Consider the following 20547-nt stretch of genomic DNA (forward strand, 5'->3'; position numbering starts at 1 on the left):
GGGATATAGTATACTGATTGATTACATTCACTAAGAAACTCACAAAAATGCTTAGTTTTAATAAAAAAACAGTATTAAATATATCTGATGTAGTTGCCAATACCTGCAAAGTAGAAAGCCTGAAGAAAATGAAAGCTAGTGTCAATCATCTTTGACTCCGCCTACACCATATTAATGCACAACAAATAAAAAAAACCCCATCTGATGTTCAATAAAGATTTATTGGGAGCTGCAAAACAGTTATTTGATATTTATTATCTAATTTGAATTGCTCTTCTGAAACAGTTTCAGAACTGTGACTGGCACAGCACCAATCAGGGCCGGCCAGACACAGACTCACACTGTAGAGATCATACATCAGCAGAGTAATAGAAGCCCCTCCCCCGAGGATCTCTCCCTGCAGGTGCCAAAGGCCACACAACAGCTCTGCAGGATTAAGATACCATATATACTCAAGCTTATACTTAAGCCAAGTTTTTTCGGCCCATTGTTTAGACTGAACCCCCCCCCCCCCCCTCAGCTTATACTCGAGTGAGCCCTACAGCATCCGTACCTTTGATTACTAAAACAGTGGGTGTCTCGTGCAGTCTATTCGGCGGCTGTCCTCGTAAGCCCGGCCTCCTCCTCGTCCATGATAGAGGAACACTGAAACAATGCTGGGAAACTGTATCAGTGTTCCTCTATCATGGATGAGGAGGAGGCGGGGCTTTGTTACAATGGACGGCCGCTGAACAGACTGCATAAAACAGCGGGAGACACCTGCTGTTTTATTAATCAAAGGTACGGCTGCGGATGGGCACAATGAGGCTGCAAATGGGCACAGTGAGGCTGCAAATGGGCACAATGAGGCTGCAAATGGGCATAATGAGGCTGCAGATGGGCACAGTGAGGCTGCAAATGGGCATAATGAGGCTGCAGATGGGCACAGTGAGGCTGCAAATGGGCATAATGAGGCTGCAGATGGGCACAGTGAGGCTGCAAATGGGCACAATGAGGCTGCAAATGGGCATTATGAGGCTGCAGATGGGCACAATGAGGCTGCAGATGGGCATAATGATGCTGCAGATGGGCACAGTGAGGCTGCAAATGGGCACAGTGAGGCTGCAGGTGGGCATTGTTTACCCAGTAGCTGTTGCATTTCCCCACCCTAGGCTTATACTTGAGTCAATAAATTTTCCCATTTTTTTTGTGGTAAAATTAGGTGCCCCGTCTTATATTCTTAGAGGATTTAAAAAAAAAAATGAAATCCAGTGGCATGATATGTATGATTGATGTGAATGAATGATGGCAATTATCGCTTCTCTGTTTAGTATCACTTTCAGGCTGAACTTGATACATATGTAACAAAACACCATTTAATCTGGTTATACATCAAGCTTTCTCTCTTTTTCTGTTTACCGAAGAAACCTTGCTCCATTCTGCAATTCATTCTCTCTTCTGGTGAGTCTAGGGTGCCATGGACACATCCTTTAGGGGTGTATTATTGTGCCAGCCTGGGCACACAGGAGATTGCAGAATAGAATGCCCCCCATCATAACATGTGTATTGTACTGTGCAGCATTCAGTGCTGCCCAACACTGAGGACAGAAGAGGAGGAAGAGGACCCCAGGACATTTAATGCCCAGGAAGACATAGGGGGTTATTTATGAAAGGCAAATCCACTTTGCATTACAAGTGCAAACTACAAGTGCAAAGTGCACTTGAAATTGCACTGAAAGTGCACTTGGAAGTGCAGTCGCTGTAAATCTGAGGGGTAGATCTCAAATGAGGGGAAGCTCTGCTGATTTTATCATCCAATCATATACAAGCTAAAATGCTGTTTTTTATTTCTCTTGCATGTCCCCCTCAGATCTACAGCGACTGCACTTCCAAGTGCACTTTGCACTTTTGTAGTTTGCACTTGTAGTGTAAAGTGGATTTGCCTTTAGTAAATAACCCTCATAGTGTTTATAATTTAAATTTGATTTGGATTGCTCCTCTTACATTTACTTTCCATTTTGCTAATTGATCAAAAAATAAAATATTAACACTTCCATTTCTGAAAGCATTCCTAATTTACAGCATTTCTTCACATATGCCTAAAAAGCTTTGCATAGTAACTTATATAGAGTATATAGTGGAAAAGGATTGGAACGGGGCTTCTCCACCATATTGCCCCACGACAACAATAATGTTGTGGACTATCTCGGTACTCAGGGGTTTAGACAAGGTACTAAATATAAAAAAGTATACATTAAGGGCCGGTTCACACTGCGACGCGAGGCGAGGCGACACGGCTCGCCTCGCCTCGCTCCCGCAAGTCGCCCCCATTCTGTACAATGGAACCGTTCTGAGAGGAGCGACTCGAGTCGCTCCGACTCAGAAAAAAGGTTCCTGTACTACTTTGGGGCGACTTCGGGGGCGACTTGCATTGACTTCTATACAGAAGTCCTCTGCAAGTCGCCGCTGAGGTCCGTGCAGGTCGCGGCGAGGCAAGTCGGAGACGCCTCGCCGCGCATCGCAGTGTGAACCGGCCCTTATTGAAGGAAGGACTTAGATAAAAATAACATTAAGTACAACAATACATAAAATAGTCATTGCATACAGTTACAGATGGTTAAAAAATAAAATAGACAAACTCCACTGGTATATGGGGAGTAAAGATGTAGGTGCAGACATAATCCTCTGCATGTTTCGTGACACAGGTCACTTCTTCAGGAGGAATGGACCATCTATAGAAAAATACAGTCTCATAGTTACATAATCACAAATAATGAAAACAATAGAAAGAACAAAGAGTACAAATATACAAAACATACAGCAAATAAGATAGTTTTGGAGTGTTATAGTCAGACATAGCTTACCAGTGGAAGCCTATAGGGGCACCAGATGGCACAATTTGAGGCACCCTAAACGGGTAATACCCCAGCGGTGAACACTGGAAGGTGCAATAACTGAAATCAAAAGATATAAGAAATATTCTATTCTAATGTGGGTCTATATAGTCTATGGAAAGGGAACAAACACAGAACCGGGGGGGGCTAAAGAAAAAGATACAGTGAGTACATATAAAGATACCGTTGGCCCACATCATAGGCAGTAGACCACATAGCATAACAATATCAGCAAGTGGCTGCGTTTGATGGCACAGTGACTGCCACACGACACGGTTCCAGTAATCCATGTCCTTAGTCTGCTTGTCTTCAGCAAGCTGTTTGTGGGCTTTCTTGTGCATCATCTTTAGAAGAGGCTTCATTCTGGGACAACAGCCATGCAGACCAATTTGATGCAGTGTGCGGCATATGGTCTGAGCACTGACAGGCTGAACCCACCCCCACCCCTTCAACCTCTGCAGCAATGCTGGCAGCACTCATATGTCTATTTCTCTCTGGATATGACGCTGAGCACGTGCACTCAACTTCTTTGGTCGACCATAGCGATGCCTGCTCTGAGTGGAACCTGTCCTGTTAAACCGCTGTATGGTCTTGACCACCGTGCTGCAGCTCAGTTTCAGGGTCTTGGCAATCTTCTTATAGCCTAGGCTAGTGAAGGCGAACCTTGGCACCCCAGATGTTTTGGAACTACATTTCCCATGATGCTCACCTACTAAAGCAGCAATTCTTTTTTTTTTTTTCAGATCCTCAGAGGGTTCTTTGCCATGAAGTGCCATGTTGAACTTCCAGTGACCAGTATGTGCGAGTGAGAGTGATAACACCAAATTTAACACACCTGCTCCCCATTCACACCTGAGACCTTGTAACACTAATGAGTCACATGACACCGGGGAGGGAAATGGCTAATTGGGTCCAATTTGGACATTTTCACTTAGGGGTGTACTCACTTTTGTTGCCAGCGGTTTAGACATGAATGGCTGTGTGTTGAGTTATTTTGAGGGGACAGAAAATGTACACTGTTATACCAGCTGTACACTCACTACTTTACATTGTAGCAAAGTGTCATTTCTTCAGTGTTGTCACATGAAAATATATAATAAAATATTTACAAAAATGTGAGGGGTGCACTCACTTTTGGAAGATACTGTAGATATATATATATATGTGTGTGTGTAAATAGTTCATGGTGAGTATATAGTTTCATATATATATATACAGTATATGTACATAGTAAATGGTGAGTATATAGTTTTATATATATATAATGACTGGAGAGCATATAGTTGTATACAGTGAATGGAGGGGTGTATAGAGTAGTTGTTCTGTATACAGTGAGTGGCGGAGGTTGTAGGGCAGGGGGTGTAGTCGGAGGGGGGAGGGGTGTAGTATGACAGGTGCTCGGTGTGTCCCGGTGGGTTTGGCTCCTCCCAGTGGTGGAGGACGTGTATTGGCCGGGAACGTGCATAGTGATGAGGAGGGATCGGGCGGTCATGTCCCGGCATGAAGATTAGACAGTGATCGCACAGAGGAGGAGGAGGAGGAGGAGGAGGAGGGAGCCTGGCACGGCGGACACAGGCGGCTCTGTTCCCAGGATCGCTCCGCACACAAGGTCAGTGTGATCTCCCCGGACACCCGGGAGGTGCGGTAGGTACAGAGGGGGAGGGGAGGGGAGGGTGGCCGACTAACTGGCATTCCATATGGTGACCCGGCAGGGAGGAGAGCGGACTGTAGGGCTCGGTGACATCACATGGAGCGGGACGTAAGAAGGATCACATTGTATTCTGTATACAGGAGGTGAGAAGGGAAGAGACTTTATCGGAGTGTAGAAGTTCTATAGATCACCTGAACTCCGGACTACAACACCCCCCCCCCCCCAACTACAACACTCCTCCCCCCGACTACAACCCCCTTATTACAACACCTCCACTACAAAACCCCTCCCCCCACTACAACACCCCTCCCCCCTGACTACAACAACCCCCCCACTACAACACCCCCCAACTACAACACTCCTCCCCCCGACTACAACCCCCTCATTACAACACCCCCACTACAAAACCCCTCCCCCCACTACAACACCCCTCCCCCCTGACTACAACAACCCCCCCACTACAACACCCCCCAACTACAACACTCCTCCCCCCGACTACAACCCCCTCATTACAACACCCCCACTACAAAACCCCCCACTACAACACCCCCCCCCCCCCAACTACAACACTCCTCCCCCTGACTACAACCCCCTCATTACAACACCCCCACTACAAAACCCCCCCACTACAACACCCCCCCCCCCCAACTACAACACTCCTCCCCCCGACTACAACCCCCTCATTACAACACCCCCACTACAAAACCCCTCCCCGACTACAACCCCCCCACTACAACACCCATCCCCCCTGACTACAACAACCCCCCCCACTACAAAACCCCCCAGATTACAACCCCCGGACTACAACACCCCCCCCCCCCAACTACAACACTCCTCCCCCCGACTACAACCCCCTCATTACAACACCCCCACTACAAAACCCCTCCCCCGACTACAACCCCCCCACTGCAACACCCCTCCCCCCTGACTACAACAACCCCCCCACTACAACACCCCCCAGATTACAACCCCCGGACTACAACACCCCCCACTACAACACCCCCCGACTACAACAACCCCCCCGACTACAACACCCCACTACAACACCCCCCAGACTACAACACCCCCCACTACAACACCCCCCAGACTACAACACCCCCCACTACAACACCCCCCAGACTACAACCTCCTGTCCGGACTACAACCCCCCACTACAACACCCCTCCCCCCAACTACTACAACACCCCCCAACTACAACCCCCCCGGACTACAACCCCCCTCCAGACTACAACCCCCCCACTACAACACCCCCCTCCCAGACTACAACCCCACCTCTACAACACGCCCCCTCCCGGACTACAACCCCCCACTACAACACGCTCCACTACAACACGCCCCCTCCCGGACTACAACATCCCAACTTCAACACCCTCCCAGACTGCAACCTCCCCACTACAACCCCCCCCAACTACCACAACCCCCCCTCCGGACTACAACCCCCCACTACAATACCTCCCCGGGAAATACAACCCCCCCACTACTACAACACCCCTCGAACTAGTACCCCCCCCCAGTACAACAACACATCGACACCGACTGCAACACCCCCTCTGGACTACAACCCCCATTACAACACCACCCCGGACTACAACTCCCCTGGACTAACACCCCCCCCCCCGGATTACACCCCCCCAGACTAAAACACCCCCCAGACTACAACACCTCCCCATAGATCCATCACAATGCACGCTTCAATCGGGGCTCATTCGCACAGGACTATTTTCTGCACAGGTACTTACCAGCAGAGCTAGCAGAAGATCCACCCATTATCTCTGTACAGTTCTCCTGGTGACTCCAGTATGTATAGATAGAATTACAGGTAAATCTGTAGGATTGTATGACATCACAGTTCATGTGTACATCGCAGGACGCAGCGCACATTGTAGGCGCAGAGTGTGTGTGACCCCCATTGATTCCTATAATGCTGCATTGCAATGTGTATGAAACATAACACTGTATGTATATGAACACGGCGGCTCAGACACCCGTCACAATGAGCCCCATTAACACCAGAAACTGCACATGACTGCGCATTTCTGGCTGCATGTTGAAACGCGTTTGAGGCAGCCTTGACATGCATGAGTGCGTTTTGCTCTGTGTTTGCAGTGCATTTTCTGTACGCTTTTTCAGCTTGGCTTTTTTGGCTTAATAGGGCACAGTGCATTTGTAGAACATTCCCCCCGTTTGTGGTGCAGAACTACACTGCAATGATGTGAACGGTGCCCATAGGAGTGCCTTGATTTTGGGCTCTCTATGCAGTTAGAGTGCAGCCAACTGCGTGTGTGATAGGGCCCAAAAGATCGATTTTTTACAGATCTAATTGTCCCTATAGAAATGATCACTTTACAATTGACAACCCATCCAATTGATACGACACACAAGGGGGAGAGGATTCTGAGTGCTAATTGGATGATACAATCAGAAGTGATCAATGTTTTCACTGCGCAATGTCATAACCCGATCCATCAAAATCAGCCGATCAATCGATCATTTTACCACTCAGTTTGATGGAATCCAATCTGCATCAATCTGAAAGGGAATCTGTGTAGATTCAATTGTTTGCCAATTGGATCAGATAATAAAATCAAAGAGTGTATGTATGGCCGCCATAAATCACAATCTACTCATATACCGCAAATAGATGAATAGTAATTAATAAAGAAGAAGAAGCTGAGCAGTGTCACCTCAAAGGGTTAATTATTAACTGTTTGTATTCATTAACAACTCTTCCGAGTACCCAGCTCAGGATTTGTTGTTTATTATTATTATTATTATTTTTTATTGTTATTATTATAATTTCTTCTTTATTGTTATTATTATTTATTATTATAATTTCTTATTCTTTATTGTTATTATTTTTATTATCATTTTTACTTATTTATTGTTATTATTATTTATTATTATCATTTCTTCTTCTTTATTGTTATTATTTTTTATTATAATTTCTTCTTATTTATTGTTATTATTTATTATTATCATTTCTTTTTTATTGTTATTATTATTTATTATAATTTCTTCTTCTTTATTGTTATTATTATTTATCATTATCATTTCTTCTTCTTTATTATTATTTTTTTATTTTTATCATTATTATTTTTATCATTTCTTCTTCTTTATTATTATTTTTTTATTAATATTTATTGTTTTTATTATTATTATTATTATTATTATTATTATTATCATTGCTTCTTCTTCATTATTATAATTTTTATTATAACTTGTATTATTTATTATCATTACTTTTTATTATTATTTATTTATTGTTACTACTATCTGTTTGGATTACATTAGTAGATCAAGCCTTAGGCTTTGTGTAGACTTACAGTTGGTGGGGGTGGCAAAGATGCGTGGTTAAGCCACAGTTAAGCCACCCACCAACCACCCCCCTTAAGCTGCAATAGGCAGCAGATGGAAATGTTTGCCCTCCCACGGCCACAATCCTTAACTTTGCACCCGTGGCAAAAGGCAAAATTCACCCGACATGTAGCAATTGGTGGGACGCAAGCCCCTGAAGGCTACGCAGTCAATGGGGAAGCACCGCAAGCGCTTTAAATGCTCGTCGTTACGGTGAGTTTGTCGGTAAAAATGGTGTTAAAACAAATGGTGAGGAGGCACCATGTCGCTTTCTCACCACGAGCTTCAGAGGAAAGGAAGATTTAGACCCAAGTCACACTGATATTGGGGTCATTGTAATCCGGTATTCATTTATTTGGGGGGTGATTAGACCACCAGGGACTTCAGACTCAGGAGGGCTTTTTTGGGGGCCATTATTCTTTTGAAGTGTTAGCTCCCACTCACACCTGAGTGTTTTTTTTTTTTCCACGATTTCCAAAAAGCAACAACACTCAAGACAAGGAGCCCTAATATTCTCAATTTGCCCATTTTACACTTGAGCGTTGTATCACTTGTTTGCTGGAAAAGTATGATGAGCTTCTTTGGCGCAGAAACATGTTTTTAGCCCCATAGACATTAATGGGAGTTTCTTAAAAACCTTTACACCCCATTCACACACGTGCAACTTGCCATGCGACTTTGGACAACAAGTCATACCCTATGTTTTCCAGTGATAACCAAATATATATGTATCTGCGACTTAAAGTCGGAGCAACGTCAAACTTTTTCCACGTTTAGCCACATTGCGGTTTACAGGCGTTTTTCCACGTTTAGCCACATTGCAGTTTACAGGCGTTTTTCCACGTTTAGCCACATTGCGGTTTACAGGCGTTTTTCCACGTTTAGCCACATTGTGGTTTACAGGCGTTTTTCCACGTTTAGCCACATTGCGGTTTACATGCGTTTTTCCACGTTTAGCCACGTTTTTGTTTACAGGCATTTTCTACGTTTAGCCACATTGTCGTTTACATGCATTTTTCCACGTTTAGCACATTTAGCCGCGTTTAGCTGCGTTTGCCCCTTGAAATGCCTCTAAAGCTCCTGAACCCATTTTTTTGCTTTCCTTAAAATGCCTCTAAACTCATCTGCTTAGAAAGAGCTATAAACGACCCCGTGTACATGTACTGATAGGATAACATAGAGGAGAGATCAGGAGCAGTTGGAAAAAATGCCCAACTGCTCCTAAACGGGGAGATTTACTAAAACTGGAGCACTCAGAATGTGGTGCAGCTGTGCATTGTAGCCAATCAGCCTCTCGCTTCAGCTTGTTCAGTTCATCTTTGGCAATAAAACCTGGAAGCTGATTGGTTGCACCAGATTTTTCACTCCCCAGTTTTAGTAAATAAACCCTACTGCTGACTTTTTTGGAAACAGAAGTGATTCTAAAGCACCTCCTACAATCCATTCTACCCTGGATTAGGTTTCATTCTCTGTTGGGCGCTCTGTAGAGCCGTGAACGTGATTCCTCATGTGTGATGAAAATACAGGCAGGGAATGCTGGGACTTGTAGTTCCCTGGATCATATATAGCTAAAGGGGCGATTTGCATTGATTTAGAAGAGGATGGTCAAGAGTCACCGAGGGATTGTCAATAATCTGGAGCGTCGGGTATCAGTTCTTGATTGAAAATTTTTTTTTCCCCTTTGCCAAAATAATGACTTGCATTTCTGACCTTTTTTGGGAAATCCAGACAGTTTTTTGGGGTTTCACTTGGTATACTATACGCATACTCATAGGTAGAACATACACTTTACTGCACATTGCCACATCACATACTAATGCATGGCTATATGTGCACCGCTCACCCAATGCACATATAAACCATGTGGAAATGCAACTGTGCTATCGGGGTTGATTTACTAAAGGCAAATAGACTGTGCACTTTGCGTAGTTGGCCTCTGCAAGTGCAGTTGCTCCAGAGCTTAGTAAATCAGGTAAGGCTTCACTTTGCAAAGAGTACCCAATCACATGCAAGGAAAAAAACAGCATTTTGCTTGTACATGATTGGTTGATGGAAGTTAGCAGAGTTTATGCTCATTTACTAAGCTCTGGCGCAACTGCAAAGCGCACAGTCTTTTTCCTTTAGTAAATCAACTCCATAGTGCACAAATGTGAATACTACAAAATAACGGGGTTCATTAACCCCCCTGACGGTCTTCCCGAGTCTGGCTCGGGGTGGAATTTTTATACCAAAAGCGGTAACCCCCAAGCCAGACTCGGGACGGCATCACTGGATCCAGGAGGAGGTTTACTTACCTTCTCCCTTGGATCCAGCGTTGTCTCCCCGCTGTACGAGCGAGCCGTGTCTCTCTCGATGCATCACATCGCCGATCTCCATTCCCTGTGAGCGTTGCGACGCACGGGGACGGAGATCGGCGCCAAATTCAAAAAGTGAAACACACAGTATACATACAGTATAATGTAATCTTACAGATTACATTGCTGTATGTAATTATTTCACATCCCCGTTGTCCCTAGTGGTCTGCCCAGTGTCCTGCATGCAGTTTTATATAATAAAAACTGTTCTTTATGCCTGGAAACTGGAGATTGTCCATAGCAACCAAACTGTAATTTTACATCAAAAATGATTTTAGACCAGCTAGAAAACAGCGATGATAAATTGGAATCACTCGCAGAATTGAGCGACAGCGATTTGTGGGGAGATCCGTCATCAAATACTGAAAAGTAATGACAGCGACAATTCTGCAACTGAGCAAATTTCAGTGTTTTTGATTTGATTACATTATTGAATAATTTTTATTATTGTTATATTATTATTTGGTACAATTATTTATAATTATTTATTATATTATAATTTATGATTTCATTTTTCAAACTTTATTATACCCGGGATGTCTGCTAGACTCTGGTTTGGACAGATTTAAGTGAGTTATTCCTAAGAATTACAGGACTACAATATAAAACGCCAAATTTTCATGCAAAATAATTGTACCGCTTTTAGCACCTAAAATCCAAAATAATCATACCGCCAGGGAGGTTAAAGCGGAGGTCCACCCTAAAGTGGACCTTCCGCTCATCGGAACCCTCCCCCCCTCCGGCGCCACAATTGGCACCTTTCAGGGGGGAGGGGGGTGCAGATACATGTACAGTACAGGTATCTGCACCCACTTCCGGGATAGCTCTACGCCCCTTTCCGCAAGTGCCCGCCCCTTTCCGCAAGTGCCCTGCTGCCTGCTGGTAAACACACAGATCCCAGAGGCAGCGGGGACCGTCCTTATTGCGCAGCGCGACTCGCGCATGCGCAGTAGGGAACCGGGAAAGGCTCCATTTCCTGATTCCCATACCCAAGATGGCGGCGGCAGCAACCGAGAGACGATCGAGAGATCAGCTTCGGGTGCCGACATCGCGGGCGCGCTGGACAGGTAAGTGTCACTATTTTAAAAGTCAGCAGCTGCAGTATTTGTAGCTGCTGGCTTTTAAAAAAAAAAAAAAACGCGGAGTCCCGGCGGACTCCCGCTTTAACTAAAACTGGAGAGTTCAAAATCCGGTGCAGCTCTGCATTGTAGCCAATCAGCTTCCAGGTTTTTTGTCAAAGCTTAAAACGGTAGTAAAAAAGTTTCTTTTTTTGCAGGGCAATATCATAAAGTGCTAAATTGCACCGCATACTAGCATATTATGAGAGACTTACCTTGAAACAAAGCCCTACAGGGCTTCCACATTCTTTCCGGGTTCCCGGGCTCCAGCCATCTGACTAGCCGAGCCACAATGACGTCACTCGTGCGTGTGCGCCTTGGCCACAGCACATGGTTCTGAAGGAACGACACGGGTATACCTTTCCTGCAGAGCGCATGCATTGGTGATGTCACCGGCTGCTGCTCGCTAGAATATCTCCTACCGGTGAATGTTTAGGAGATATTCCTTTTCCACAGGTAAACTTTATTATTATTATACAGGGTTTTTATAGTACTATTATTATACGCTTACCTGTAGGTGAAAATAGAAAACAAGAGGTTACTACCACTTGCATTGAACAGCTGCACCAGATTTTGCGCTCTTCAGTTTAACCACTTGACTTCCGGAAGATTTACCCACTTCATGACTGCGTTAATTTAAATTGACAATTGTGCGGTCATGCAGCGCTGTACCCAAACACAATTTATATAATTTTTTCTTCTGGTGGTATTTGATCATCGCTGTTTTTTTTTTTTTTTTTGCGCTATCAGCAAGAAAAGACCGAAAACTTTCTACTATAAAACATGACCAACAAACATTTTTAAAAATATTAAATTTTTTAAAATAAATTTAGGCAAATATGTATTCTGCTACATATTGATTGGTAAAAAATCCCAATAAGCTTATATTGATTGATTTGTGAAAAAGTTATAGTGTCAACGATCTATGGTATACTTATATATCTATCTATCTATATATATCTATATATCTATATATCTATCTATCTATCTATCTATCTATCTATCTATCTATCTATATATATATATATATATATATATATATGTCTATATATGTCTATATATATATATTTATATATATGCAACTTATAGTGCGACTACGATAGTATGGCAGGCAATCTGACACTTTTGACACTTTGTGGGAACCAGTGACACTAATAGAGTGATCAGTCCAAAAAATATACACTGTCACTGTATTAATAACACTGGCTGGGAAGGGGTTAAACATCTAGGGCGATCAAAGAGATAAATGTGTGCCTAACCAGTGTTTGTGTGGCTACTGTGTGAGGTGCTTTCACTAAGGGATGTGCTGTTTTTTTATTTCCTGCTTTGCATGGAAACAAAAACCGGCACGTCCCTGCTGACAGGACGGAGCTCTGTATTGCTTACATTGACAGAGCTCTGTCCTGTCATTCTCCTCACCGATCAGAATAGGGGGAGTTGGGACTTTAGATGAAGCACAATTAAGTGCCTCCATCCCGATAATAGGTAGGTACAATAGGGAGATTGGGACTTTAAATGAAGATCAGTGGGTGACAGCGTTCATCCATTGGCTGGCATCCACTGATCAGCTTTTGTTGTGACTAACAACAGCATAGCCAGGGCGCCAGTGGCTCGTGCGCATGCCCCTTACCCAGAAAAGCAGAATAACATATATATATATATATATATATATATATATATATATATATATATATATTCATACACACGCAGTAAAGCTATAGTGCACAGTCAGCAAGTGGTTAAAGAAGAGCTCTAGTCTGTAAATAAAAAAAAATAAAAAATTCAGCAGCTACAAATATTGTACTCTGCTGACTTTTGATATAAGGACACTCACCTGTTCAGGGATCTCGCAATGTCGGCACCCCGAGCCTAGTTGTCAATTGGTTTTGGGTGCAGGCGCTGGCATTGCAAGTAAGGGAGACGGCAGTGAAGCCTTCAGGCTTCACAGTTGGTTCCTACTACGTATGCATGAGACCCGCTGCGCTTTTTGAATTGTTCTGTCATCTTCTGGGACCTGTTTGTGTCCCAGAAGGCATCAGGGGAAGGAGGAGGGCCCTGAAATGTCGTAGATCACTGATCTTGCCTGCAAGTGGGAGCAGGTACCTGTCAAAACCAACTACCCGCTCCCCCCCCCCCCAAAAAAAGTGCCAAATGTGGCAGCGGAGGGGTGGAGGGTGTGAGCAAATCAACCCCATAGTGCTGAGTGGCTGCTTTGCACAAATAGAGTTGGTAAGTTTTTATTTTTGAGGTGCATTCACAGCCCATTTAAAATGTGCAAGGTGCCCTAAGTTCCTAGAACCCACTTAGGCTTAAAGTGGAGTTCCGCCCATTTTTTAGTTTATTAAAAGTCAGCAGCTACAAAAAGCATAGCTGCTGACTTTTAATAAACCAACACTCACCTGTCCCACGGTCCAGCGATGCAGCCGCCCGGAGCCCTGCTCCTCTCCCCCTCCTCTCCTTGGCGCCGTCATAGCAACTGTGGGCACCCGGCCACGACAGCTTACGGCTTCATGGCTGGGCGTGCACTGCGCATGCGCGAGTTGCTATGTGCTCTGCTATTGGTCAGCCAATCTCCTGGAACCTGTGTTGTGTCCCAGAAGATTGTTGGCAGGGAGGGGCTGCCTAGGGTGAGAGGAGGAGTCGCCTAGGCGGCCGAGAACAGGAAGGAGGAAGGAGGAAGTGGTACAGGGAGTCCCACTAAAAAGAGGGTACACCCCCCCCCCCAAAAAAAAATGATATGCCAAATGTGGGATGTCAGGGGGCAAGGAGTGCTTAAAGCGGAGGTCCACCCTAAAATGGACCTCCGCTCAATCCCCAGGTAACTGCACCCACTTCCGGGCTAGCTCTCTGCGGAAAGGGGCGTACGTTACGCCCCTTTCCGCAAGCGCCCGCCCCCTTCAGCAAGTGCCCCGCTGCCTGCTGGGAAAGACACAGCTCCCAGAGGCAGCGGGGACCGTCCGGATTGCGCCCCGCGGCTCGCGCATGCGCAGTAGGGAACCGGGAAATGAAGCCGAAAGGCTCCATTTCCTGATTCCCATACCCAAGATGGCGGCGGCACGAGCGAGCGATCGACATCGCGGGCGCGCTGGACAGGTAAGTGTCACTATTTAAAAGTCAGCAGCTGCAGTATTTGTAGCTGCTGGCTTTTAAAAAAAAAAAAAAACGCGGAGTCCCGGTGGACTCCCGCTTTAAAACGGAAGTTCCACTTTTGGGTGGAACTTCGCTTTAATGTACACGGGAAGTTTTCCAACCTTCCTGAACGATTTAACTTGATAGCTAGTAACCCACGTCTACAAACATCCGTTTTGCTGCGTTTACATGCTGCGCTTAGTTGCGTTTAGCCACATTTAGAATGTTTTTTTTTTTTCTTCAAATAACGAAAACATTTAAAAAGCCTGTTAACGAAATGCTGCTAAACGCGAGTTAACGCGTTTACAAGCTGTTACAGGCATTTGGTGTTTCAAATGCCTCTGAACATCCGTCCTGAACACATTTTTTTGCTTTCCAAAAAATGCTTCTAAACTCAACTGCCTAGAAACGACTATAAACGACCCCGTGTACATGTACTGATAAGATAACATGGAGGAGAGTTCAGGGGCATCTAAAAAAAATGCCCAACTGATCCTAAACGTCCGATTACCAGCAGCATTCCTGGACCTGGACTCATTCGATGTGACCATGCACACAGACTCGTTTATTTCCGTTTTTAGGCAGTTGCGTCTAACAGTGTTTCTTCAAAAGCAAAAAAATGGGTTCAGGTGCCGAAGTTTCCGACGTTTAAGACATCAAGCGCGTCTAAACACGGTAACACATGTTTAGTCGCGTTTGGTTTATAGGCGTTTTTCGTCTTTGCTCATTTAAAAGAAAAAATAAATAAATATATATATATATATATATATATATATATATATATATATATATATATATATATATATATATATTTTTTTTAAATGCTATTAAACGCAAATGCGGCTAAAAGCGGCATGTAAAGGTAGCAAAGCGGGCGTTTTAAATGTGGGTTACTATCTGTCAAGTTAAATAGTTCAGGAAAGGTTGTAAAAACGTCCCGTACTTGGGGCCTAAATTTGTAGTGTTCTAGGGACCTCCAGCCAGAATGTTCCCCAGGACTTGCTTTTCTGACAGTATGAGGACCCCAAAGATATGTGCCAGTGACCCCGCATTTAGGTTAGGTTCACATTTGTGCATTGTGGGAACTCAACACAAAATTTACATACATTTCCAGAATGCACAAAAAACACACATCCCCCTTGCTGATATATAACGGTGCCATTCTTAGTGGCACCCCAACACACCTTCCTAATGCAAACTCTTTCCTGCGTTCTGAAATGCATGGTAATAAAATGGCTTACAAAAAAGGGTCATTCGCTAAATTGAAATAAATGTTCTGCCCTAAACGCGATAACCCTCATAAGAGTGTGCGCACCTTTGCATAGGTATTAATGGGGCCTCAGAGGTTGGGAACACCCGATGTACAGCTGCTCATGGTGTACACTTCTGTACACAGCATAATTCTGTACGTCTGCAGAAAGTTGCAGATCAGCTGTGGAAAGTTTGGAATGGGGACGACTTTGACGGCTTCCAACTTTTTCTTTTTTGCCAAGAGCAGAATTTGAATGCAGCATGTGACAGAGTGGAATTTCTCCAGACTTGTATGTAGACTGTGTACAGGAGCTGGGAGATCCGGGATGGGTTCATTGCTTGGAAGCCACAGCTGTCTGTCTGCCTCCCACATGATACACTTCCCATTGGTAGAAGTCGAAGCCAAGGATGCCCACCATACGCCAGACTGAGAGCCCACGCTTATAGTGGAGCAATTCTGAAATCATTTCTACTTTTTGAATTTTTAAGCCCCGTACACACAATCTGAAAATCTTACGAAAAATGCAGATTTCAAAACGATCGTACGATAATCGGATCGTTAGTACAAGGTTTTTGAGAGCCGATCAGGACAGTTCACCTGATATTATTCTATCGGACATGCACGGAAATTTTTTCCGTATGATGCCAGATCGTACGATTTTCGTTTAATCAGTACAGCTGTCGTTTGAAAATGCAATACATTTTACAATGCATTACAACACGTGACATCAATTCCGATTTTTTTATTTTTAATTTTCGTGACTTTAGTAAACTCATCAGATTCGACATGAGATTAGCATGCAAAAAGAAACGGACGTTCATTCGTCCGATAATCGGATCGTGTGTACCAGGTATTAGGTCCCATGGGTTTTTGCCCAGCTCTTCTAAATGCCAGGAAAAAAGCTGCTTCAAAAAACACGCCTAAAACTGTATTTTTACAAACGCGTTTAGACACATTTAGACGTGTTTAGGTGCGTCAAGTGCATTCATTTCATTAGCAAGAATATTTATTGATTATTAAAATAAATAAATGCTCAAGTGCTTGACTGCTTGGTGCTTAAAGTGATTGTAAAGAATCGTTTTTAAAAAAAAAATAACAAACATGTCATACTTACCTCCACTGTGCGGCTCGTTTTGCACAGAGTGGCCCCAATCATCCATTTCTGGGGTCCCCCGGCGGCTCTCGCAGCTCCTCAATGCATCAGATAACCCCCAGGAGAAGCGCTCTCCTGAAGGGGTTACCTTTTTAGCGTGCTCCCAAGTCCAGCATTTGCGTCCACAGAGACAAATGCCGGACATGGCTCCGCCCCCTGGCACCTGCGTCCTTGGATTTGGTTGACAACAGCGAGAGCCAATGGTTGCGCTGCTATCAATCTATCCAGTTAAGAGCCGGGACCCCCCCGTGAAGTAAGGGAGAGCGCGTCCCCACCGAAGAGATGAAGGGACTCAGTTAAATAAAATGGGGCGGCTATGGGTCAGTGCCTGCCAGGTGTTTTTTCACCTTAATGCATAGGATGACACAAGGATTTACAACCCCTTTAAGCGCATTAAATGCATTTAGGTACGTTGTTTTTTTTTTCTGGCAGAATGCTACTGCATCTGAATGCACTGGCAGTAGGTTTTTTTTTTGCCTCTAAATGTCTGACAGCCCTGATTCACACTGATGCGCCTTTGAAATCGTGCTACTTCAGTGCCATTTCAAAGCCGCACATGTGTGTGATTTGCACTGCCGATTTCAAGGTGGCTTGCGACTTCATTTAACAGAAGTATATGCAAGTCGCAATGAAATCGGTAAAAAGTAGTGCAGGAACCTTTTTCATAATCGCTGCGATATGAGCGTTTACATTGCCAACAATCGGGTGCAACTTGTCATGCGATTTAGAACTGTCAAATAGTGTCAAAATTGTGCAGTCTGCAAGTGCAGTTGCTCCAGAGCTTAGTATATGAGGTAAGGCTTCAATTTGCAAAGAATACCCAATCATGTGCAAGGAAAAAAGGAAACGAACAGCAGTTTTGCTTGCACATGATTGGATGATGGAAGACAGCAGAGCTTCTACTTATTTACTAAGCTCTGGAGCAACTGCAGTCTAGTTGCCTTTAGTAAATCAACCCCTAAGTCTCCTGCGTTACCAGACAGGGGTGTGGTTTGTGCCAGAGCTGTGTAAGACCCCTTTCACACCAGGGCGTTTTGCAGGCGCTATAGCGTTAGAAATAGCACCTGCAAAACGCCCTAAAGAAGCTGCACCATTGTGTGTAGTGTGAAAGCCCCGAGGGCTTTCACACTACAGCGGTGCGCTGGCAGGACGTCAGAAAAAAGTCCTGCCAGCAGCTTCTTTGGAGCGGTGAAGGAGCGGTGTGTTTACCGCTCCTCCACCGCTGCTGCCCATTGAAATCAATGGGGCAGCGCTGTAATGGCGCTGGCAAAACACCACTATTGAGGCGTATTGCCGGCGGTTTTAACCCTTTCGCGGCCGCTAGCGGGGGGTAAAAGCGCCACGCTAGCGGCCGAAATGTGCTGCAAATCCGCCGCAAATTCGCCGGTAAAACGCCGCTAGAAATAGCAGCGTTTTACCGCCGACGCAAGGTGCGGTGTGGTGTGAAAGGGGTCTTAATCTCAGGACAGGGTGGACAGAATTGCAAATCCTTGGCAGATACAACAGCTCCTTCTATGTATTGCACTGATATGTTCAGATGATTGTAAGAGAATACTACAGCTAATGATGTGTTTTGTATATAGCTGGTGTGAGGAAGATACTCTACAACCAGGACAGATCCACCAATAAGAATGGACGACTCGGGATCCTGGTCTGAGACCTCCAGCCCTGACGCCACATTGCCTTCAAAGGGGTAAGAAGAACCTTTGCAGAGTACAAGCTGACAATTTCCTTGTATAGCAGTGTGTGGACTCCTGACCCTGTTGTGCAAAGCATAGAGCGGTCTGTCAAACAGTAAGGATAAATGATAATGAAGGTGAAAACATTCTGTACATTGCCCCAGTCAGCGATTACATTTTTTTCTTTTTGTTTATTTGCTTGCTTGATGCATTATTTTAAATGTTTTATGGCTACATCTAAGATCTGTAAGACCTGGAAAGCTATCAATGACATTTCCCAAATCCGTTATACGGTGCACTGCGGGGTTGATTTACTAAAGGCAAATAGACTGTGTACTTTGCAAAGTGAAGTTGTACTCGGCAAGGTCAGTTGCTCAAGAGCTTAGTAAAAGAGGGAAACTTTGCAAACAATACCCAATCACGTGCAAGGAAAATAAAAAAAACTGTATTTTTACTTGCACATGATTGGATGATGGTAATAAGCAGAGCTTCTACTTATTTTCTATGCTCTGGAGAAACTGCTCTTGCAAAGTGCACAGTCTATTTGCCTTTAGTAAATCAACCCCTGTGATTGTTATTGCAAGTACATTTAAAAAGGTAATTCCAGTCTCCATGTTTGGTCCATTAATCAACTTGGGTACAACCAGCCTGTCGACTGTCATAACCACTAGAAATAATCATTATTATTCAGGTTTTATGTAGCGCCAACAGTTTGCGCAGCGCTTTACAACATGAGGGCAGACATTACAGCTATAATACAATTTGGTACAAGAGGAATCAGAGGGCCCTGCTCGTTAGAGCTTACAATCAAAAAATTGTGGGGGGGGGGCAATATTTTTAGATTGTAAGCTCTAACGAGCAGGGCCCTCTGATTCCTCTTGTACCAAATTGTAATATAGCTGTAATGTCTGCCCTCATGTTGTAAAGCGCTGCGCAAACTGAGAGAATGCAATGGAGTTGATTTCCTAAAGACAAATAGACTGTGCACTTTGCAAAGTGCAATTGCTGTCTGCAAGAACAGTTGCTCCATAGCTTAGTAAATGAGCAGAAGCTCTGCTGTCTTCCATCATCCAATCATCTGCAGGCAAAAATGCATTTTTTTTAAATTTTCCTTGCATGTGATTGGGTATTTTTTTTCAAAGTGAAGCTTTTTCTCATTTACTAAGCTCTGGAGCAACTGCACTTGTGGCCTGCACATTCTATTTGTCTTTAGTAAATCAATCTCAATGGCTCCACAGGACCCATTGGTCGCCTGTGGTTGCAGGAAAGAAAATCACTCTATGGCTGGCCTAAGAGCTTGTACTTGTACACTTACTATAAAAATATATTAATAAAAAAATATTTAAAAGAAAAGGTAATTCCACCAGAAAGTGATTTTTCCCTGTAAATGGAGACCTGTTGGTTCCCAAACCTTCAGAATTCCTTGCTCTGTTCCTGCATTGGGCAACACTGCCATGTTTTTTCCCCTTCAGTTTTTACAAAGGGTTATCCATTGTTAGCAGATTATAATATTGCCTTGTTTTCTAGACCAAATGTGTACAGAACAATGGAAATCGGATCAATCCAGGGTGATGATGATAGGACAGCTAATGTCTTGTTTGTTCTGTTTTTGCTGTGTTTTTCCATTCTGAATTGAGAAGTGAGATTGGTGGTTGGTGGTGTTTACATTGCAGAATGCCCGTCACCCCTTGAAATTATCTACGTAATGCCATAGATAAGGAAAGGTCAGGGATAAACCAAAGAATCCGTAAGATTCGCAAACACTTCATTCAAGTGTTATGTGATAAACTAGGAGAAAACAAACACTCGAAAGAGGACCGGAGGCTTTAAAATATTGTTTTGATCGTGTCCCATGGCCAGGTCATGTTTTCTGTGAATATCAGAAGTGCTATAGAGTTAAATAGTGATTGCATTCAGTGGTTATGTCATGGTGTGAGAGGATGCGTTCAACTTCTGTACTCAAGGGTTGTAAAGCTGTATTAGT

General features: G+C 44.1%; 1 protein-coding gene across 5 annotated transcripts in view; it reads left to right on the forward strand.

Moving 5' to 3' along the window:
- Positions 1-4311: 4311 nt before the first annotated feature.
- COBLL1 (cordon-bleu WH2 repeat protein like 1) overlaps positions 4312-20547 on the forward strand; it is a 203492-nt gene continuing 187256 nt past the window's right edge. For 3 of the 5 annotated variants that reach the window (XM_077447562.1, XM_077447568.1, XM_077447565.1), the window contains exons 1-2: positions 4312-4482; positions 18468-18577. In XM_077447562.1, the coding sequence (XP_077303688.1) occupies positions 18516-18577 (62 nt within the window). In that variant the 5' untranslated portion in view covers positions 4312-4482; positions 18468-18515. The other 2 variants (XM_077447563.1, XM_077447564.1) reach the window with 2 other exon arrangements.

The sequence above is a fragment of the Lithobates pipiens genome, unplaced genomic scaffold, assembly GCF_037356315.1.
Source record: "Lithobates pipiens isolate NorthernLeopardFrog02 unplaced genomic scaffold, aLitPip1_a1.2 Scaffold_22, whole genome shotgun sequence".
Classification (NCBI taxonomy): Eukaryota; Metazoa; Chordata; class Amphibia; order Anura; family Ranidae; genus Lithobates; species Lithobates pipiens.